Raw genomic sequence first — 23,646 nt, forward strand, 5'->3', positions numbered from 1 at the left:
CATCTAAAGATACATCACGGACAAAATTTATTGGAATAGTTTTGTGCGTATGTTTCTGACATTCCACTAACACAGACCTAATAATTAAACCTGAGGCAAAGGAATGCTTGAGTGATCATTTAGTACTTTTCTGCTTCCATTGTGTAGTGAACTGATGAATCTCTGGCTTTTTTCCCGTTGAAAAATATGCAAAGTTCCGTGGATTGATCAATTTTAATTTGTTGATAGCTGGTTATTTTGCTCTTGACAATTTTATTGAGCTTTGCTGCCCAAATTTTAAGACACCGCTCCACTTACAAAAGGACTATCTTTATGGGAGAGAAGTGATCAGAACTATTACACTTTTATAATCCCTGAAGCCATAAAATAAACAATTCTCAGCAGTAAGATCAATACTTCTGTTTAGTCACTTATTTGACCTTATTTGTCCGAATCTGCCTGTCACTGTACATAAAATAAATCATATAAAATGTACAAATTCTTGCTAAAAGGGAGGAAATGGATATTTTAGCAAAGTGTTAAACATTCTAACCATATCTGTGCTAATGGTATCATGATTTTCCAGCCTCTGCATTCTGTCCATAATTAGTAAGTTTAGTCACCTCTCAGGCATTCTGTACAAAGCTGTCTGCAGCTTAAAATTCTGATGGATAACATAATGATGACCTGTCTGATTTTGTACTTTTTGTTGTTTATGCATCTAAAATAAACACTGCTCCTTTGATATTAAACAGATGGAATACTTCTATAGCCAGCTGAGCCAGCAATAAGATCAATAATACAAAGGTGTGTGTTTTGCAGACTCCGGATTTTTGGATGATGTCATCTATGACAGCATCAGTCTGGGCCCCGGGTTTGATCGGCCATTCCAGTTTGACTCAAACATAAGAGAACCTAAAACCATCCAACTGTATAAACACCTCAACCTGAAGAGCTGCATCTGGACGTTTGACGCCTACTATGATATGACAGAACTGATTGACGTCTGTGGCGGCTCAGTGACAGCTGACTTCCAGGTGATTAATGAAAGGAAAATCTAAGAGTCGGTGAGATTCTTAATCTTAGGTATACATAGGTCAACATCTACTCGGAACAGCAGTCCAAATGTTATGCAGGAAAGACACGAGGCTACAGAAGCTGGAATCTTGAGCAAAATAACAAACTTTTGGAGGAACAGCAAGCCAGGCAGCCTCCGTGGAGGGAACGGACAAGCAATGTGTCGGTTCGAGGCCCTTCTTCTATCCAGCCACTAACCCGCTGAATTCCTCCAGCAGCCTGTTCATATTTTAAGTAGCTTGCTTTCCAATAACAATTAAATGGAATTTCAAATAAATGTCACCCAATGTTATAGTTAGAGGGAAATTATTAGTATTGTTTTTTTTAATAATACTCATAGTTCTGTGCAGATGTTTAGCAGCTGGAGATGTTTATAACCAACAGCTTCTTTAATTTTAAAAGCTGTCAATAAGAGAGATTTTATAACACCTGAAGACTTGATCAGGGCATCTCGAAAAACTTCGTATTCAGCTGAACATCTTTGAATTACTGACCTGTAGGCAAAGTTGGTAGGTAACCTGTACACAGAAACACACCTCAGAAAACAATAAAATAGATGAATAACATCTCTGATTTTGGTGGTGATGGTTGAAGGTGGAAAAATGGCCTGGACATTGGGAAATATCTTGCCCTTATTTTAACTGAACCTTTGAATGTTTTCATTGAGATCATCAGTTAGTTAGATTGACATCATGCATCTTATACTGTTGTTTAAAAATGCAAGTTCCTATCCCAGAGTGAGCGTGGTACAAAGGAGATAGACATAACAATTAAAGTGTTCTACAAAGAGGAGCCATCCCATGCAATGATACAAATGAACTTGGTTCATTACATTTGGGCTATCTTCTCAATTTAGGCCATTGTGAATTAAAGTAGACATTCTGTTGATTTACACATTAGGCCAGCACAGTGGCACAGCGGTGGAGTTGTTGCCTTACAGCATCAGAGACCCGGGTTAGATCCTGACTAAGGGTGCTGCCTGTACAGAGTTTGTACATTCTCCCTGTGACTGCATGGGTTTTCTCCAGGTGCTTTAGTATCCTCATACATTCCAAAGACATGCAGGTTTGCAGGTCAATTGGCTTCTGTAAATTGTTCCTAATGTGTAGGATAGAACTAGTGTACGGGTGATTGCTGGTGGGCGCGGACTCAGTGGGCCGAAGGGCCAGTTTCCATGCAGTATCTCTAAACAAAACTAAACATTCTTATTGTGTTGTGCCCAGTGGTATGAATTCATGCATTTGTAGGCAGACAAGAAGGCAGAGACTTGATAAATTGTTCTCAGGAGTGTTAATGGATTGTATGGGGCTCATGGCTAAAATGTTTTGTACACAACGTTTTTAAGCTGCAAGGCTTCATGTCCAAAAGATTTTCTTCTGTGACACATATCCTTATGTTCCTGTATTTTGCAGGTTCGAGACTCTGCCCAGTCATTCCTGACTGTGTCAGTACCATTGTATGTGTCGTACATTTACGTGACAGCACCAAGAGGCTGGGCTTCACTGGAACATCACACTGAGATGGAGTTCTCATTCTTTTATGACACTGTTCTGTGGAGAACAGGTACATTAGATGACCCACTAAAAGTTTAGATTAGTTTCAGTTGTCTTCATTCACCTAAAGCTTCTCATTACTTATCTCAACGCAGGAATTCAGACCGACAGTGTGTTGTCAGCACAGCTTCAGATCATACGCATTTACATCAGAGAAGATGGCCGTTTAGTCATTGAATTCAAGACCCATGCTAAATTTAGAGGTGAGTACTTTAAAGGACATAGAGAAAGCAGAAAAGCTCTGGTTTGGAGAAAGATTTACATTCTGTTTGCTACAATTTATATTCTGCAAGGAAAGTGTGTATTCCATAAATCACTACAATAATAACATTCATATTGGCAGTTTGTCTCAGGGTTACCATCGAGGATGCAAAACATATTTTAGTGTGACTGGCAGATGCAATGAGCTAATAACTGTTTTGAATGTTGACCATCAGCTGTGCATTTTTTGCAGACATGGCTCCAATGTTATGCCCAATGATATGAGTGGTAGTGGCATTGTTTTGGATTGGAAGTAAGAAGTCACCACCAGGTTGTTTTGGTATACGCTCAGGAGTGGTGGACAGGGAGAGAGCGAGATGGAGGCTGAGAAATGCAGGGTAACAGAAGTTCATAATTCAGAGAGCTGGAGGCTGCTGACTAGAATTTGTGAGTTTATGGGGGAGAAGTCAAGTATGCAGGTAAGAAATTTAGTTTCCTTGCTGACATGTGGACCACTGTTGCAGGAGTTAAACCAAAGCCGATGGTGAGACCGCATTTAGAGTATTGTGTTTAGTTCTGGAAACAATGCTATAGGAAATATGTTGTCAAGCTGGAAAGGGTACAGAGAAGATTTACAAGGATGTTGCCAGGACTAGAGGGTCTGAGCTATAGGGAGAGGTTGAGCAGGCTGGGACTCTATTTCTTGGAGCACGGGAGATTGAGGGGTGATCTTATAGAGGTGTTTAAAATCATTAGAGGAATAGATTGAGTAGATGCACAGAGTCTGTTGCCCAGAGTAGATGAATTGAGGACCAGAGGACGTAGGTTTAAGGTGAAGGGGAAAAGATTTAATAGGAATCTGAGGGGTAACTTTTTCACACACAGGGTGGTGGATGTATGGAACAAGCTGCCAGAGGCTTTAGTTGAGGCTGGGACTATCCCAATATTTAAGAAACAGTTAGACAGGTACATGGATAGGACAGATTTGGAGGGATACGGACCAAACACAGGACTGGTGTTGGTGGGACATGTTGGCTGGTGTGGACAAGTGCCTCCAGGACAATGTACTATTAAATGCCCAGCAAGGGGTTGGACAGGCTAGATGCAGGAAGATTGTTCCAGATGTTGGGGAAGTCCAGAACAAGGGGTCACAGTTTAAGGATAAGGGGGAAATCTTTTAGGACCGAGATGAGAAAAAAAAATTTCACACAGAGAGTGGTGAATCTCTGGAATTCTCTGCCACAGAAGGTCGTTGAGGCCAGTTCATTGGCTATATTTAAGAGGGAGTTAGATGTGGCCCTTGTGGCTAAATGGATCAGGGGGTATGGAGAGAAGGCAGGTACAGGATACTGAGTTGGATGATCAGCCATGATCATATTGAATGACGGTGCAGGCTCGAAGGGCCGAATGGCCTACTCCTGCACCTATTTTCTATGTTTCTATGTTTCTAATACTCCAAGATATATGTTGGATGAGGAGTGGCATCATTAAGTGTGTCTCTGACATGGATATCATGTTGAGGTTGAAAGTGCAACTTGCAACAGGGGGAACCAGGTTGAATTTCCCCGGCGCTGTGAAAATTACCCAGAAGTGGTCGTTATCATATTTCATGGAGAGGAAAAAAACATGATCTATTTCACGGAACTAAACAATAGTGTAATGCACTTGAACATCTCCTCACAGTTGTAACACCATTTGATATATTTATAGAGAGAAGTGGATCTGGAACATTTCAAACACTTCCAGTCACAATTTCCAGCAATACCCTTGGTAAATCTAGGTTCCATCCTGAATTCCAATAGCTCAGTCTTTATAACATGGAATTCCATGAGGTCATAGGACTTATGAGGTGATTTTAGCCATTCGGTCCATCAAGTCTGCTCCACCATTCAATCATGTGTGATCTATTTTTTCTTCTCAACCCCATTCTCATGCCTTCACCCTGTAACCTTTGACACCCTTGCTAATCAGGAACCTATCGATCTCGGCTTTAAAAATACCCAATGTCTAGGCTTCCACCACTATTTGTGGCAATTAATTCCACAGATTCACCACGCTCTGGATAAAGAAATTTCTCCTCATCTCCGTTCTAAATGTGCGTCCTTTTATTCTGAGGCCATGCCCTCAGACTCTCCCATTACTGTAACATCCTCTCCACATCCACCCATGAATCCAGGATTTTCATTATTAGGTAGGTTTCCATGAGATCCCCATCCACATACGTGGAAAATACAGCAGAGAAATTCCAACCCATGAACCCTGTTCACGGAGAGGCAAGAATATGGAATCACCATGAGCAATAAGGCAAACAGATTCATGGTGTGTTTCTTAAATATGAAGATTAAATCTTTGCCTTGAAATCAAACCTTGGAATTTATTTGTAGTCATTTATTTCTGCGTCTGTCACTTGGGATGGGTTTTGCTCAATTGTTGAGTCACTTTGTACCATGTGTGCTATCTTTTCAATCATGGAACGTTCAAGTTCAAGTTTATTGTCATGTGTCCCTGATAGGACAATGAAATTCTTGCTTTGCTTCAGCACACAGAACATAATAGGCATTGACTACAAAACACATGAATAAATAAACTGATTAAGTGCAAATAACAAATAATGGGTTATTAATGTTCAGAGTTTTGTCCGAGACAGGTTTAATAGCCTGTGGGGAAGTAGCTATTCCTGAACGTGTGTCATATTATCTATGTTCAGGTATGAATGCTAACAATTTGACAGTAAATACTTTACTCCTTTGATGTGAAGTTCAGGGGTGGTATCCTTTAGAAAACCCACCTTGGATTAACCTTGATCTTAGCCCTACTTTCAAAGTAGATCCCCACATCTCTAGATCTCAGTACAAAACACTATCAACCTCAACCTTGAATATACTCAATGACTGAGCATCTGGCTTCTGGGTTAGACAATTCCAAAGGTTCACAGCGCCACAAGACTTTTGAAATGATATCATTACTATATTATACCAACTCTGGCCAATAAAGCATGTAATTTGTCTTACCAATTGTTTGCATGTATGCTGTAGTTCATGAATAAGGACAACCTTGCCACTCTGGATATCAACATTTACATTTCCCACACTTTCAAATATATTCTCTTTTATTGTACTTTCTATAAATTAAATAAATTCATAGTTCCCCCACATTAAGCTCCTATCTGCTGTCTTTTTGTCCACTCACAAAGCCTGTCCATATCCCAATGGATTATCTTAGTATCCCTACATTTTACTTCCCTACCAGGGCGGCCTTAGGAGGTGCGGGGCCTAATTGTGAACAATTTTGGTGAGCCCCAGGTTCCCAGCCAAGGTCTGTAGAATCATAGAAATATAAATAAAGTCTATTATAGACTTTATATCTCTATGGTAGAATGGAAAGTAATCAAAATGTGCGCTTAAAAAGTGCATGCGACTTAATGGATCTAACCTACATCTATATTACTAAAAGTCTGATCTTGACCGCTTTTGGCTCACTATGGCGTGATTGCCGAGAGAACGCCGCCGTCATTTTTGGCCACCTCGCTCAGAGCCCCCCTCCCCCTTCCGGGACCGGAGGATTTTTTCCATCGATGACAAATCAGAGAGATATTAATGGGGTTTTTTAAATCACAATTTTCTCTGCTGCCCCTGCTGGAGGGAGGGGGAGGGACTATAAAACCAGGAAGTGGTGTGCCTCACTCAGTCTCTGCAAGATGGATGAAGCCAAAGGGTCACGTCTCTCTGAGCTCTGAATAACACTGAACAAATGTCTACTCAACTGTGAGTCCCCTTAATGTGGTTTGAAAATGAAAATATGGTTTGTTTGAAGTAAAAAGGCACTGCCTGCAAATGGTTGTTTGGGTGCTTAGGCTTGAAGTTGAAAGACTACTTACTGCGAATGGCGGCTTGGGTGCTTTGGCTTGAAGTTGAAAGGCACTACTTACTGCAAATAATGGCTTGGGTGCTTTGGCTTGAAGTTGAAAGGCACTACTTACTGCAAATGGCGGCTTGGGTGTTTTGGCTTGAAGTTGAAAGGCACTACTTACTGCAAATGGTGGCTTGGGTGCTTTGGCTTGAAGTTGAAAGGCACTACTTACTGCAAATGGCAGCTAGGGTGCTTTGGCTTGATGTTGAAAGGCACTACTTACTGCAAATGGCGGCTTGGGTGCTTTGGCTTGATGTTGAAAGGCACTACTTACTGCAAATGGTGGCTTGGGTGCTTTGGCTTGAAGTTGAAAGGCAATACTGCAAATGCACTTACTTCCTATTTGCTCTGTATATTGATTTTAGATAAAACGCTACCACTTACGGCTGTGATTTTTGGCCATCTTACACAGTCCCCCTCCGCTGAGCAGGTGCAGAGAATTCTTCCCATCAATGAAAAATAAAAGTGCTATTAGTGTTTAAAAAATGTTGAGAATCTCTCTCCTGTCAATCACGCCATGAAGGCCACACCTTTTCCGGTGGGGGGGGAGGGGTTATAATACCCGGAAGTGTGGGTGTGGCTCAGTCTCTGCATGATGGGGGAGGGAGAGGTCACGACTCTGTCTGAGTTGTGAATCAACTGAACACACTGAATGTCTACTGAACTGTGAGCTTGGTGTTTTGTGTGGTTTTATGGTGGTTTCACCCTGCATGAAATGGTATGAAACTGCATTTGAATTTGGTGGCCTTGCACCCTGCTTCAAATGGAATGAAACTGCACTTGAATTTGGTGGCCTTGCACCCTGCTTGAAGTGGAATGAAACTGCACTTGAATTCGGTGGCCTTGGATCCAGCTTGAAGTGGTATGAAACTGAACTTGAATTTGGTGGCCTTGCACCCTGCTTGAAGTGGTATGAAACTGCACTTGAATTCGGTGGCCTTGCACCCTGCTTGAAGTGGTTGGAAACCGCACTTGAATTTGATGGCCTTGCACCCTGCTTGAAGTGGTAGGAAACTGCACTTGAATTTGGTGGCCTTGCATCCTGCTCAAAGTGGTAAGAAACTGCACTTGAATTTGGTGGCCTTGCACCCTGCTTGAAATGGTAGGAAAATGGATTTGAATTTGGTGGCCTTGCACCCTGCTTGAAATGGAATTTCAAGGAATAGCCGTGTCAACTGCCAGCTCACCAGCCATGAGTGAGCTACCAGCAGATCAGGCTTGAGGGACAGGAAGTGGGGTTCGTTGCTTTCCCTTCCTCGCCTAAGAATGGCTTAGGATCCATAGTATTTCCCTTCTATCACTTAGTTTAGAGATACAGCGTGGAAACAGGCCCTTCGGCGACCAGCGATCGTCCCATTCACTAGCACAAACCTACACACCAGGGACAATTTACAGTTTTTACCGAAGCTAATTAACGCACAACCTGTATGTTCTTGGAGTGTCAGAGGAGAGTGAAGTACCCGGATAAATCCGTGCGGTCACGGGGAAAACATACAAAGCCCGTACAGACATCACCTGTAGTCAGGTTCAAACCCGGGTCTCTGGCGCTGTGAGACAGTAACTCTACTGCCACTCCAACTCCAATTGTGGATTTGCCACTCCAACTCTCTTGACCAATGCAAGGGCGAAGAGGTGATTGTGCGAGTTTTCCTGTGGGACATAGGCTGCCTCATTGTTCCTGCCTATTTAGTCTCTTTAACACAATTGGATGTATTGACTCCAAAGTGTCTCCACTTGCCACCCATCCATTAAGCAGAAGTTTCTCAGGAGCTCTGCCCATCCATCGTTCTCCTCCATTAAATAACAATGCTGACCAGACGTCTCAAAAGAAGCTGCGTTGCCCTTCCCCGCGGAGCTGGATTCTGAGAAAAGAGCAGCCTTGGCACAGGGTGTCTGCCACAATCTCTCCGTTGGTCGAGACCAAGAAAATTGAGACAGAGTCACAGCAGGTTTCTGACCAGCAGATAGAGACCTTGCTAAAATGCAGCTCAGGCAGTAATCCTTCTATTGAAAAGAATCGCCTTTCTGTGCAGTGCATGGCGGAGTAAAAGAAGCATTGATAAACCCCAGTAAATATTTCTCTTGTGTGTGATTTTACTTTCATGGCATGTGTAATTACTCTGAACATTGCGCTGTGAGTGCTTCCTGATTTGGATACAGCAGGCAATGGCATGAAATCCTGACAGTGTTCTGAATCAAAGCTTTTCATCTGGGCTGCCAACCCTGCCTTGCGGCTGAATTCCAAACAATGGAATCTCTTATTTTAAAAAATCAGCTCCTCCACATCCAAAGTGGAAAGCGCGAGTAGGCCAGTGAAAGGAGAAATTCTTTTTTTTTGTTGCTCTTCAAATGAGGGGAAAGCCTGCTATAAGTGGAGTAAATGGAATAAAGGAATAAAGTTGGTCAAAATTTAAAGTCTGCTTAAAACTGCACTGGTTACCGGATGGGATGTTCATTCACAAGTCACACTAGAAGTGTACATGTATTGATGGGGTTGTTACTCACAGTAAATAACTTAATTTTGAGCTGAGGGAGAAGAACTGGGTTCAATAATGACCAACCCCACTCACCCACTCCATGCCCTGAAGGTGATCAAGAGCAGCATCTTCAGTCAGAGACTGATTGCACCAATGTGCAAAACTGAGAGACATAGGAAGTCTTGTATACCAGCTGCTATAAGGTTATATAATGCGCATAAATAACTGCACTTTTTTTCATTCTTTGTATTTTAACTTGTATTTTAATTTGTATTTTAACTTGTATTTTAACTTGTATTTTAACTTGTATTTTAACTTGTATTTTAACTTGTATTTTAACTTGTATTTTAACTTGTATTTTAACTTGTATTTTAACTTGTATTTTAACTTGTATTTTAACTTGTTAAGTATGGAAGCTATTTAAGGAAATGTGTGGTGTTATGTCTGTCTTGAAGCTGTCGTGGCACTGTAATTTCCTGTAAAGGATTATTAAAGGTATAATCAATCAATCAATCAAGAAAGCTCACCTGCAAGTTATCTTCCTCTCCAGGTCATTTTGTGATGGACCACCACACACTGCCAGGGGAGAAGTCTCAGATTGTGGCTCCTGATCATTTAGGAGGTATTGAATTTGACCTGCAGTTGCTCTGGAGCACTCAGACCTTTGATTCTCCTTATCAGCTGTGGCGAGCAACCAGTTCCTACAACAGGTAGAGTACAGAAGCATCTCATATGCTAACTGAGTACATTTTATGGAATACTACGATTTAATTTTAAAATGTTGACAGTATGTCTTGTTTTGAATTATGTGTTACCATGTTTTGGAAGAATCTATATTTATAGTTTAGTTTGAGCTTAGAGATACAGCACGGAAACAGGCCCTTCGGCCACCGAGTCCGCGCTGACCAGCGATCCCCACACATTAACACTTACATGTACTGGGGACAATTTACAATTATACCAAGCCAATTAACCTACAAACCTGTACGTCTTTGGAGTGTTGGAGGAAACAAGAGATCTCGGAGACAACACACGCAGTTCACGGGAAAAACATACAAACTCCGTACAGCCAAGTACCCATAGTCGGGATTGAACCCAGGTTTCTGGTGCTGTAAGGCAGCAACTCTACTGTTGTGCCACCGTGCCAAAAAGTTATATTTAACTTTGGTGGAAAGGACACACATTTTAATTTTTTCAGGTTATTCACTCAAAGATGATCAGCACCACTGATTACTATTTTGGGGAAAAAAATGAAGATGCTGAAAATCTGATTTGCAAACAGAAATTGCTGACTCAGCAAGTCAAGCTGCCTTGTCGGAGGAGGAATAGAGTTAACGTTTCATCGTCTGGAAACTTTAACGCTTTCTCTTTCCGCAGATGCTATGTGTCATACTGTTTAATATTTCATATGCATTTGGAACTGATATTGGAATGGAACGCTTTTAGTGTATCATAAAACTACTCGGAGAATTTTGATTCATCAAAAGATAAGAAATAGGTTTTTGAATTATGGATGAGCCATATAAAGGAAATCCTTACAATGTAGCAATGTATAGGGAGTGTTATTCCTATTTCCACAGTGGTTTTCCATTATTAGGCAGAAAGCATAAAACATAACTCAGACAATGTGAGGTTCAATCACAGAATGTTTCAGTGTTCATTACCTACAGTATATACTGTCGTTTTTTATTGCAGAGAATAGATAGAGGGGTGGATTGTGATTATTAAAAAAATTGAGAACGATTCTGTCTGGGAACAGCTGCAGCCTGATTTAGTTGGCCAAAGTTTATTGTTTATCTTCCTTTGTTCATTAATTAATTAATTTTAAATTGGTTAGTGCCATTGTTAAAATGGGCTAAGGAATTCACATACTTTTTTCTGCCAGTATTAGCAGCAGTCATTGTGATAATAAAGCCATGTCATATTGATTGATTCCTGTAATCCACATTTACAGTGACTGCTATTTTGAACAATAGTATCGTGGATAATGGAGACTGAATAATGTAGAGAAAAATAAATATTGGGAGGCGTGCAGTTTTTCATCTAATATGTTAGTGAGAAGGACCCCTTTGTGGAGCTGAAACAGAAAGATTTGGATCTTCCAAGTAATGCGATCTGGCCTGGTGATGATCCCAAATATCTCAACATCGAGTCTATATTGTTTTAATGTACAAAATGTTTGTAATATTAAATTGGACCATGCATGTTATCAATGGGCTAACAGAGTGGGATCAAGAAGGCAAGCAGTTTGAACTACTTGTAGAGTACTGCTAAAAGTTCTAGTACTTTTAATTGACTTTGTTCTTTGACATAACTGACTATTTTTATGTGGTTTTTTAGACTGTCAGAATTTGAAACTGAGTGAGTATACCTCTCAGCTAACTATGATTATGCCTGACATTCACTCATAATAAGCCTTTAGGATGGAGGAAAATATTTATATTTGTTAAAATGCTGACATCAAGTAAATGTTAAATTCACTGTATGGTGTATATATATAGTAACTTTGGTTAAACAGTCTATGGGGTAGAAAGCATAGATATGCATCAGGTTACATTCATAACAATTTAATATATAATTCAGTGGCAAATTTTTAAACTTGCTAATTTTCTTTCCAATGTTTTTCTTATCCGTAGAAAAGATTATTCGGGAGAGTACACCATCTTTTTGATCCCCTGCACTGTCCAGCCAACTCAGCCATGGATTGACCCTGGACATAAGCCATTGGCCTGTACAGCCCATGCTCCTGAAAAGTACGGTCTTATTCTGAACCTGCCAAACAAACACTTCACTTTTCCACCTTCAGCACAAAATGCTCAAAATGGAGTTTGCATGGAGTGTCACAGAAAATTACATTGTGCCATTTTAAGCATTAACCTGACATAGAATTAAAGATATAATGTGTAATGTTGTTGCAAAATTCCGATTAATTTAAGCTGCTTATAGCAAAGCTGGAGTTAAGATCACAGCTTGCTTCACACTGCACCTTTTCTAGCCTCATAAACGCTGAGCCGTCTGTAATATGCCACTGATAATGAAAAGAGCAATGGCAGTGCTTAAGACTGCAAGAAGCTACTGCCATGGCTGAAGAGTATTTGCCAGATCACTCTGGATCACGCTCACTCCCCAACCCTTCCCAACCACCAGTATCCCTAAGCATACTTATCATGGGTGATTCTGATTCCAAACAAGCACAAAGGCTGCTGTGGTCATCCCTCAAGGCAAAGTGGTCCGTGAGCAGCCACTGCTTTCATGGCCTATGTTTATTCCTCAAACAACATCACTAAAATTGATTATTTGGGCATTAGCATTATGCACTTGGCTAGGCATAATGTTTGCTGCTTGGCTTTATCCACATTGAAAGTATACGTGCACTTCAAAAAGTACTTTAAATTATTGTAGGACATCGTCAGGTCATGAAGATGCCTCCTTTAAGTAAAGCTTGCTTCTTTTCAAATCCCAGTGCTACTCAAAGTGCTAAATTTACATTGTATCTGTCCCCACCAGACACAATTGTTTGGGGCATGTAGCTAATCCCCAGTTCAGTGTGGCTCTGCTCTATACACTCCAAATCTCCAATTTCCACCATATGTTAAAATTATGCCTTGCTCTTTCAATACAATTCTCACATATTATTTGATGGCTAAAATTAATATAAAAATACATGTCCAAATACAACATGTAATACAATAACATATGTTTAGTGATCATAAAAAATGATGATTGAAAAATGAGAGGGTAGACAAAAATGCTGGAGAAACTCAGCGGGTGAGGCAGCATCTATGGAGCGAGGGAAATAGACGATGTTTCGGGTCGTGACCCTTCTTCAGACTGATGTGAGTGTGGGGAAGAAGAAGGAAGAGGCGGAGACAGTGGGCTGAGGGAGAGCTGGGGAGGGGAGGAGAAAGCAGGGACTACCTGAAATTGGAGGTCAATATTCATACCGCTGGGGTGTAAACTGCCCAAGCTAAATATGAGGTGCTGCACCTCCAATTTACGGTGGGCCTCACTCTGGCCATGGAGGAGGCCCAGTACAGAAAGGTCGGATTCGGAATGGGAGGGGGAGTTAAAGTGCTGAGCCACCGGGAGATCAGGTTGGTTATTGCGAACCGAGCGGAGGTGTTGGGCGAAGAGATCGCCAAGCCTACGCTTGGTCTCACCGATGTAGAGGAGCTGACACCTAGTGCAGCGGATACAATAGATGAGGTTGGAGGAGGTGCAGGTGAACCTGCGCCGCACCTGGAAAGACTGCTTGGGTCCTTGAATGGAGTTGAGGGGGCAGGTAAAGTGACAAGTGTAGCATTTCCTGCGGTTGCAAGGGAAAGTACCAGGGGAGGAGGTGGTTTGGGTGGGAAGGGACGAATTGACCACGGAGTTACGGAGGGAGAGCTCTCTGCGGAAAGCAGACGGGGGAGATGGGAAGATGTGACCAGTGGTGGGATCCCGTTGGAGGTGGCGAAAATGCCGGAGGATTATTTGTACACTGTTTCCCCTCCCCCCCCCCCCACCTGAAACTACTCCACATTGAAAAATGAGAGGTAACATAATCAGATCAAGAATTAATTGAAGTCTTCCTTACTGTTATCAGAATACTGAGTGGTCCTCTCATAAGCTAAGGGTGCACTCCCAATCTCCCAACCTGCCTCATTGTGGCCCTTGCACTTTTTCTTTATTTGCACTTTCTCTGTATAACTTTAACGCTATATAGTTGCAACAATATAATCTGCACTGTGGTATATTTATCTTTGCACTACCTTTTCTACTTGTTAATGGGTTGATTATACGCATGTATTGTTTGATTTCACTGGACAGCATGCAAAGTTTTTCTCAATATCTCATTACACATGACAATAATAAACCATTAGACTCAATTCTGAAGAATTGTTTTTATTGCCACTGTAATTGTTGCTGCTTACATCATCCTGGATAGTTTAAATAAACATCTTGTGAGGTAGTCAGTTCATTAACGTTATATTATTCTCTTTCCGTGTAGGTTCCTTGTTCCAATCGCCTTTCAACAGACAAATCGCCCAGTTCCAGTTGTCTACTCTCTCAACACAGAGTTTCACCTTTGCAATAACGAAAAGGTTTTTATGATGGATCCATCAGAAACAAAGATGTCTTTAGCTGAGATGGATTATAAAGGAGCCTTCTCAATGGGTACACAGGTTTTTAAACATATCATGAAGCACATTCTTGCCTTTATGTACGAGATTTTATTACGACTAACCTTTCATGTCTCTCTGCTTATTTGGCCTCAAGTTATAAAAGCAACTGCTTGTATCACTGAGGACATGTATCATTTGATAAATGCTCTCAATATTATTTCCCCTTGTAAAATGTGTGAAAGAAAATTGATTATCTATTTGTTTCATTTTGTACTGAAACAACAAAGACATACAGTTGCCTTTTACAATAGGAAATTGTAGTCATGGGAACTGCATTACGACAAGCTCAGAGTTCTAAGTATTCCTTAGAATAAAAGCTACTATGAGCATCATCTGTATCTTCCCCATTGCCCTTGCGAATATTATTTTCCTACCTTTTCTTTTATTGAAATAAGAATTGCATTTCATGACCCCAGAATGACCCATGGTATTTTACAGCTAATGGACTATTTTCTGTTGCAATTTGGGGAATCGGTACATAGTGAGTTTCCATAAATGGCAATAAAATGACAAGCAGATGACCTCTTTCTATGTGTTGCTTGAGGGGGTAACTGTTAGCTGGGAAAGAAAAGAAAGCTTGCTAGGTTTTCTTCAAAATATTCCCATTGAAATATTTACTTTCAACTGAGAAAGCAAATGTGACCCCAGTTTAATGTTTGATCTGCAATGCAGTACTTCTAACAGTGGAGTACTGATGTAACGTCAAGTCTAGATTATGTGCTCAATTATCTCGGTTTACATCCAAGGATAGAAAAAAGTAAACTAAGGATTAATTAGCATTGACTTTAGACCCAGGTCCAGACACAGAACAAACTTCTAACAAATACCCAAGAGTCAAATTAATTTTGTTAATCAGTAAGCAATCTATTGTCTTTGTTTAGATCTTTATTTGATTGGCTGTAGTATTTGTTCTTTTTAAATACATCTTCTGAAAGAATAGGGTCAGTTTACCTCCACAAACATAGTTTGGGTGGCCATAATGCACAGTCAGCTGGCAGTCTGATGATCTGAATAAGACCTTCTGTGGCTCTGACCTTCTGGAACTCTGTCCATGGGGTGTTTGGGAAGGAGCATGTGCCATAGAGGAAGGTATTTTTTTGTTCTGGGAGAAAACAGTTGCTCCTCTCATTCCCTTAAAAGTAAAACAACCCTTCGTTTCTGCTGTAGCACCAGGTGACGCTCAAGGAATTGCATCAGCTGGGTTCCTTACCCAGTATTGTCCAAATATGGTGGTTAGTGAAAGTCCTTCATGTGTCAAAGAATCATGATTTTCTAAATGAGCTTCCAACTCACCATTCATTCACTCACCATTAATAGGAATGGGATGTGAAGTTATAGCAAACCCTTGACAGCAGAAAGGAGAGTTCAAAACCCCATATTCAACCTGCCACTAAAAAATATCTAGTATTGGTAGATCAGAGCCAGAATAAGTAATTTAGCCAAGGACATAGTAAGACATTTAGCCAAAGACCATCATAGAAGGTTATTGCCTCTGGTTAGTCAATCCAAGAACAAATTTGGATAAGTTCAGTACAGAACAACCAAACTGTTGTTTTACAGGAACAAGGAGCTGAACTGTGAGTACTATTCTTGCTCTTTCACGCACATTTTTTCTTCACCAAAGTCAATCAGTCTGTTGAATAAAGAGTTCAGCTATAGAGACATATATAATCATGAGGGGCATGGAGAAGGTGAATGGGCACAGTCTTTTTACCAGAATTTGGGAGTCTAAAATTAGAGGGCCTAGTCTTTAGGTGTGAGAAGAAAGATTTAAACAGGACCTGAGGAGCAACGTTTTCATGCAGTCATACAGAGGATGGTGGGTATATGGAATGTGCTGCCGGAGGAAGTGGTAGAGGCAGATGCAGTTACAACGATATAAAAGGTTTTTTGGAAGGTGCATGGATAGACAATGTTTAGAGGGCTGTGGGCCAAATACAGGCAAAATGTTCTTGATTCGACAGGGAACTTAATTGCAATAGACGAGCTGAGTGGAAAGGTCTGCTTCCTTCTTGTATACCTATGACCCTTCTGAATGATTCCAGTTTCATGGAGAATAGCGCAGACTGCCATAGCATCAGGATGCTGTAATCTAATGACAAAGTGTCATTCTGTCTTGAATCCTAGTCTCATGCTAAATTATTCTGTTATTTTGACTAGTAAAGACACGTGTCAGTTTTAGCAAACTGAGCATAACCAGGAACCTAGTCTGAAACCAAATTGTGGAGCAAAGTGTTAAATTCCAATGTTACTATTTTAATTAAAGGAATGAACTAAGTAAAGTCACTGTGCTGCCAAGCGTCTAGGAAATCCACGTGTTTGGGTGAAGGGCAAGGCAGGCAAACGTAAGGAAGCTTGGATATGGAGGGAAATGGAGGCTCTGGTCAAGAGTAAGAAGGAGGCATGGGGCAGATATAAGCAGCTGTGTTCAAGTGTGTCCCTGGAGGAGTTTTGTGAACTATGGAGCAAGCTAAAAAAGGAAATCAGGAGGGCAAAAAGGGGACATGAGGTAGCTCTGGCAGATAACATTAAGTATAATCCCAAGAGATTTTATAAGTACATAAATGGAAAAAGGGTGACCAGAGAAAGAATGTGTTCGCTCAAAAATCAAAGCTGTGTGGAACCACAGGAGATGGACAAGGTCCTCAACGAGAATTTCTTCTCGGTTTTTACTGCGGAAAAAGACCTGAGGACTAGGGAACTTGGGGCAGTCACTGGAAGTGTCTTGAGAGCAGTCAGTATTACAGTTGAAGAGGTGCTGAAGGTCCTGACGCGTATGAAAGTAGACAAATCTCCCGGGCCTGATTAAATATTTCCAAGGACACTGTGGGAAGCAAGAGAGGAAATTGTAGGTGTCTTGGCTGAGATTTACGATGTAATCATTAAATCCAGGTGAGGTGCCAGAAGACTGAAGAGTGCCAAATGTTGTGCCTCCATCCCTCCATGGGTTTAGAAGAATATGGGCCAAATGCAGGCAGGTAGGACTAGTGTAGATGGGGCATGATGGTCAGAGTGGGCAAGTTGGGCCGAAGGGCCTGTTACCATGCAGTATGACTATGATTCTCTTATTCTACCATAAATCCATGGAATGTGCGGAATTTTATGAATTGTCATCCATTGCAGTCCCTTGTTTTTTTTCATAACTTAAATACACAACAATTAAGTCACATATTTGTGGCAGGGAGAGCTCTTTACACTCTCTTCCATTCTCATAACACACTTTTCTGTAAATGAGGGTAGACAAAAATGTTTAAGAAGGAACTGCAGATGCTGGAAAATCGAAGGTAGACAAAAATGCTGGAGAAACTCGCAGGTGAGGCAGTATCTGTGGAGCGAAGGAAATAGGTAACGTTTCGGGTCGAGACCCCTCTCATTTTCTTTCTGTAAATGAGAGGTTGATGAGTAACACATCTCCTTCTTCCTCAGGCAAGCATGATGTTCTGATCACTGCCTTTGTCACTGCTCCACGGGCAGAGAGTGGGACTCATGCCTGGACTGTCAGCCAATGTAACTGTCCTTTCTTCAGAAAGAATGGTTCCTTTCCTGCTGAACTGTCCATCTGAGAGATAAAAAAGCTCTTTATAAATGATAGTGACCAGCTAGCTATCCGAGTTCTCAGTGAAGTCGTGTAATTGTTTTGACTCTCTGGAACAGTCTTCAGCATCTCTGTACCAAAAGGAAGCAAGCAAACTTTGAGATCTATTTTTAACTACAAAAGAACACAAATAAACCACCGCAGTTACATTTTAAGAGTCAAGCAATTTTCTGAAGCCTTTCATTATTTTTTTTTCTTCTGACTCCAAACATAACAGAAGTTGAGGGTTTTTTTCTGATCTGTACTATTTTAAAGTTGTACTTTAAATTATACATAACTTCCCATAATTAAAGCTGTATCTAGAATTTCTGCACTTGGTTAAAGACAAGGCCAATTCTTGTGCAGCCCATTTTCACCAGCTTCTACTTAGCCTTAGCCTGGCACATTGTCTGAAATAAAACAAGTACTCGTCTGAAGAAGTCACCCATTCCTTCTCTCCAGGGATGCTGCCTGTCCCGCTGAGTTACTCCAGCATTTTGTGTCTACCACCAGGTACTAGAATACTTGGGAGAAGTTGAGAAACACAAGCAACTTCAAATACTTCGCAACGTTTAAGAAACATTTAGACAGGTACCTGAACAGAATAGGTTTAGAGGGATATGGGCTAAACACAGGCAGGTGGAACTCCTGTAGATGGGGCAAGTTGGGCCGAATGGCCTGTTTCCACGCTGTATGACTCCATGACTCTACTGGTTTATTTTAAAAAAGGACAAGTAATCCAGCGGGTCAGGCAGCATCTGTATGTGGTTGCATGTAGAAAGATGTGTCAAATTACAACAGAACATTGCTAATAACTACATTGTGGAACATTGCCCTGGAGAGGGTGATTCATGTACTTTTCTTGTTTTAATAGGTCAACGGTTGTATGGACGTGTGCTGTGGAATCCTGACCAGAACCTCAACTCTGCCTACCGATTACAACTAGAGAAGGTGTATCTGTGCACGGGGAAGGATGGTTATGTCCCCTTCTTCGATCCAACCGGAACTATTTATAATGAGGGTCCACAATATGGCTGCATCCAGCCCAACAAACATCTGAAGCATAGATTTCTCCTTTTGGTAGGTTTGATAAACTGCAAATGTTTAAAATTGTTGCACTTTTAAGGCAGCTCCTCCGATTGATCCCTTCGAAGGTGGGGAGGTCAGTACCTGTGTTGGATGGGACAGCGTCTGTAACCTCCTTCGTTCCTGGGGTATTCGAGATGCCAAACAAAGCCGTGATGTAAGCAATCAGAGATAGAGACACAACGTTGGAGCAACTCAGCGGGTCAGGCAGCATCTCTGGAGAAAAAAGATGGGTGACGTTTTGTGTTGGGACCCATCTTCAGGCTGAAAGTAAGGGGTGAGGGGGTGAGAGTTGAAGAGCTGGAGCTGAGAAGAAGACCAGGATCAATCAGGGCCAGCCACAAATGACCATAGGCAGGGCAGTACCTGGTATGTCTATTGTTACTGGGGAAGAAGTGACCTCAAGAGAAACAATGTGGAGAACTGTGGAACTCTACCCTGTAGACGAGCAAGAGAATATTTGTCGACATAACACATCTGCAAGTTTTACGGATGTAGAGGCATTGATGGGCTTTCTTTGTAATTACATCGATGTGCTGGCCAGTACTGAGGATATTCCATGTCTTATCACCTGGATCCTGCACCAGGACATCTTGGGAGGAGTCTGAGGCTTGTGTTGCAGTCCTGGTCTAGATATCATGGGATTTGAAATGTCAAATGAGTTATGCATCATCCAGTATGATGTGTGGATCATAAGCAGATTTAGTATGCTTATGATAGATTACCTCCAAATGTTGGCTCTGGATGATTATTGATACTTGTCCTTTTGTTCTTGATAAGGATCGGAACCAACCAGAAGTAACAGATAAGTATTTTCACGATGTACCGTTTGATGCTCAGTTTGCCTCCGAAGCACCAGTGTTCCATCTAATGAGGGACATGCCTGGAGTGGATGGTTTCACAATGAAGGTGGATGCTCTTTACAAGGTTTGTCTGTTCACTGAATTGCCATTATTAGTCATGAAATAGCGGGCAATTTCCTGTAAGTGATTTAAGTACAAGAGTATACATATCATGCTCCAATTACACATGGCTCCAGTGAGACTTCAACTAGAGTATTGTGTGCAGGTCCCATCTCCCTACTTAAGGAAGGATATCCTTCTAATGCAAGGAATGCACCAAACATTTATACATTGATGACTGGGATGGTGATGCAGAAAGTCAACTAGCGAAGGGAGGTAGTGGGTCTAGCAGCATCTGTGGAAGCAAAGTGGAAGTTGATGTTTCAAGTCGAGACCATGCATTGGAGAAGTAAAGAGAGGGGTGAAACAGGCCTGATTGCTGATAGGTGGTATCGGGTGAGGGATGGGGTGATGGGCAGATGGACCAGTATAGGGAAGAGCCAGTGGCAGGGAGAAGGTAGAGACAGAGGCTGAATGTGGAACCAAGATAAAGGGAGGATGATTGCCAGATGGGAGAGGAAATATGAGAGGTAGGCCAACGAGAAGAAACCAAGGTGGATAGGTTTGTGGATGATGGGCAGATGAATAGGTACAGTGGAGGGGAGGATTGGAAAAGGTGAACGTGGAGGGGGAACTAAATGGACCAGTAGGAAAGGAATGTGTAAGAAGAAACTGCAGATGCTGGTTTAAATTGAAGATAGACACAAAAAGCTGGAGCAACTCAGCGGGCCAGGCAGCATCTCTGCAGAGAAGGAATGGGTGACATTTCGGGTCAAGACCCTTCTTCAGACTGAAGAAGGGTCTGGACCTGAAACATCACCTTCTCTCCAGAGATGCTGCCTGTCCCACTGAGTTACTCCAGCTATTTGTGTCTATCTTCAGTAGGAAAGCAACATGGGGTGGGTTGAGGAAGGGGGGGGGGGGTTCATAAGTGACAAGCTCAGAATTAGGCCAATCGCCCCATCAAGTCTACTCTGCCATTCAATCTTGGCTGATCAAACTCTCCCTCCTAACCCCATTTTCCTGCCTTCTCCCCATACCCTCTGATACCTGTACTAATCAAGAATCTATCTCTGGTTGGTTATGTGAAAATGGAATATTCAATATACATTGCATTGAATTGTAGGCTACCCAAATAGAATAATAGGTTCTAGTAACCTCTAACAAGCGCAACCCCTCCACTTTTATCTCCCCCCCCCCCCCCCCCCCCCGCCCACCTCTGTCTGGGATGGACGCACCTATATCTCCCCTTGTCCTCCACCCACATTTCTTCTTCGGGCTTCATAATTTTCAGCTCTTCGTTCCTTTTGTCTCTCACCTGTTTTTTTTTTAAATTCCTGGCCGTTGTCCAACCATCTGGCCATCAGACCCCCCTCCCCCTGCCTGTGTTCGCCTGCCACGCTTTGTCCTTCCCCACCCCCCCACCCTCTCTTTCGTCCGCCTTTTCTCCTCACTTCCCCCACAATCAGTCTGAAGAAGGGTCCCGACCCGAAATGTCATCTATCCATGTCTCTAAAGATGCTGCCTGACCTGCTGAGTTACTCCAGCACTTTGCGTCCCTTCCTTTACTGCGCCGTGTTGATTGTTTACTTGGCAACTTCATTAGCTGTAGGTGCAGTATTTCATATTGTGAATGTGGGTGGGGGTGTCAGTTTACTTGGGTCTTGCCTATGCGATTTTCTTCATGCACCATTCTCTGGCTGTTTCATCTCAGGTGGAAGCCGGCCATCAGTGGTACTTGCAAGTCATCTACATTATTGGTCCACAGTCACTGTCTGGCCCACGGGTTCAGCGCTCGCTCAGCTACCAACTTACGCGCAGCAAGCGAGACCTGGTGGGCCGCAACGGCAAGCTGACACTCGACGACTCTCTCATTTACGATAACGAACATGAGCAGGTGAAAAATGGCACCAACATGAAGACCTTGAGACTGGAATTGGAGGCTTTGGCACAAACCTCTCACAAAGAGGCATCAATAGGTGGAGCCGCCGGTGCCGTGCTGCTACTGCTCCTCTTCCTTACCGTCGCTTGCTTTGTAGCGAGAAAGTGTAAGCACAAGAAGAAATTCCCCAATGAGATCCCGGAGGAATATCCACTGAACACAAAAGTTGAAATTTGTAACAAAACACTGAACAGGATTGAAAAGAACTTAAATGCCAAACACTGCAGCTCGAAGAACATCAACTTACTGAATAAAAATGATGATGTTATTCGGGTAAAGGGTGTCAAGGTTAAGCAGATAAACCTTAACATTAAGCTGCAAAATAATCTGCAGGATGGAACAGAGGTTTGATGATTGACAGATTTTGTCATAACATTTGTATTTTTTGGTTGGGAAGGGGGGTAGGTGAGGGCAGTGAAGAGAGTGGTTCTTTAAAAAAAAAACTATTTTAATGCCAAAAGGGAAACTGGTTTGAGTGCTACTGATTGTGCAGTGTGATCCATTTTTGCAATTGAGCTACCTCGTTCTATGCAAGCATGTTAAGCATTAATACAGTGCTCGTTAAATCAAGTGCAAAACTCTGAAAATGGATGCCTTTGGTGAATTATCTCCGGTCTCTCTGTAATCTCTGTTAACATTTGTCTACCGGTAGCTCAATCACTGTGCATGCTTTTAAATATTAATGCATTTTCATTCTCTTATAGCTTGGCTGACTGATCATTTGTGTGAACATACCTGTGAAATTACATGAGTATTATTGCATTGTTTCCAGCTATGCACTCGTATGCGTATTGTCATGTAAAAGTTAGTTTATAATTGGATGAGATATGTAAATATCCTATTGTTTGAAGTGCAATTCCATTTTGGAGGCAAATTTCATCCAGATTAATTTGTACCACATCAGGTTCTGTGTTTTGGAATGATTGTTGTACCCATCAGCTTTATTTCAACGTGAAAGCTATTTCAACTTATTTTTTATACGTGATAAAACTTTGGACAGACCAAACTCAGACAGGTATTGTTAATTATTTGGGTGTCTTTTGCACCCCCAGTGAAATCTTGGTTGTGCTATTTTTAAACCAGTATCATTTTACGAAGCACTGTATGTATCATGTACTGTCGCTTTTATATCCTGTGTAGTGGTGGAGTACAAGTAAACGTCAGGCTTTATGTCAGATTGATGCTGTGTGACAAATCATATCAGAATTGTAAGATTACTGTACTGTCTGCACAAAAATACCTCAGTAGTCTCGCTGATGGTAGACCACCGTCATCAGTTATTCTACTATTTATGTGCAAGAAAACAAGGAAACAGGAAAACCCATTAACCTTTGTTTTCAGTATGGATCAGACGACTGAGTGAGCTCTCATCTTATCCGAGCTAGTAACTAAATGATCCAATTGTGGTGCTGGAATTTATTTTCTTTACATCGGTATGTTGAGCTAATGATAAATAAGCTGACTGCTAAATCACCTAACATGATATTTTCACCTAATAAAGCACATTTTATTTAATAAGAAAGACTCTTGACTTTTTAATTGTCCTTTCAAACCACTCTAAGCATGCCATTTTTTCACCCAATGCAGAAGAAATTAACCTGTCATTTTGAACTTGAAACACATTGGGGCATGTGTGGCGTACCACTGCTGTGTTCTGTAGTGATGGAGTTTAATCACTTCCCAATGGCTAAACACAATCAGGTGCTCAGTTCTTTGGTCACAAACTTCGTGGATTTTTCTTTCTGGGCCCTTGTTGCATATGTCACAGATGGACAACA

The 23,646-nt window shown here is 41.6% G+C and overlaps 1 protein-coding gene across 2 annotated transcripts in view; it reads left to right on the forward strand.

The window, feature by feature from the left end:
• Positions 1 to 23,386, forward strand: part of fras1 (Fraser extracellular matrix complex subunit 1) — a 518,669-nt gene extending 495,283 nt beyond the window's left edge. For both annotated transcript variants that reach the window (XM_033023871.1, XM_033023878.1), the window contains 9 exons: positions 802 to 1,016; positions 2,469 to 2,619; positions 2,705 to 2,812; positions 9,747 to 9,906; positions 11,833 to 11,949; positions 14,190 to 14,356; positions 18,813 to 19,018; positions 19,805 to 19,951; positions 21,641 to 23,386. In XM_033023871.1, the coding sequence (XP_032879762.1) occupies positions 802 to 1,016; positions 2,469 to 2,619; positions 2,705 to 2,812; positions 9,747 to 9,906; positions 11,833 to 11,949; positions 14,190 to 14,356; positions 18,813 to 19,018; positions 19,805 to 19,951; positions 21,641 to 22,219 (1,850 nt within the window). In that variant the 3' untranslated portion in view covers positions 22,220 to 23,386. The remainder of the gene's footprint in view (positions 1 to 801; positions 1,017 to 2,468; positions 2,620 to 2,704; positions 2,813 to 9,746; positions 9,907 to 11,832; positions 11,950 to 14,189; positions 14,357 to 18,812; positions 19,019 to 19,804; positions 19,952 to 21,640) is intronic.
• Positions 23,387 to 23,646: the final 260 nt, after the last annotated feature.

Source organism: Amblyraja radiata, chromosome 1, assembly GCF_010909765.2.
Source record: "Amblyraja radiata isolate CabotCenter1 chromosome 1, sAmbRad1.1.pri, whole genome shotgun sequence".
Taxonomy (NCBI): domain Eukaryota; kingdom Metazoa; phylum Chordata; class Chondrichthyes; order Rajiformes; family Rajidae; genus Amblyraja; species Amblyraja radiata.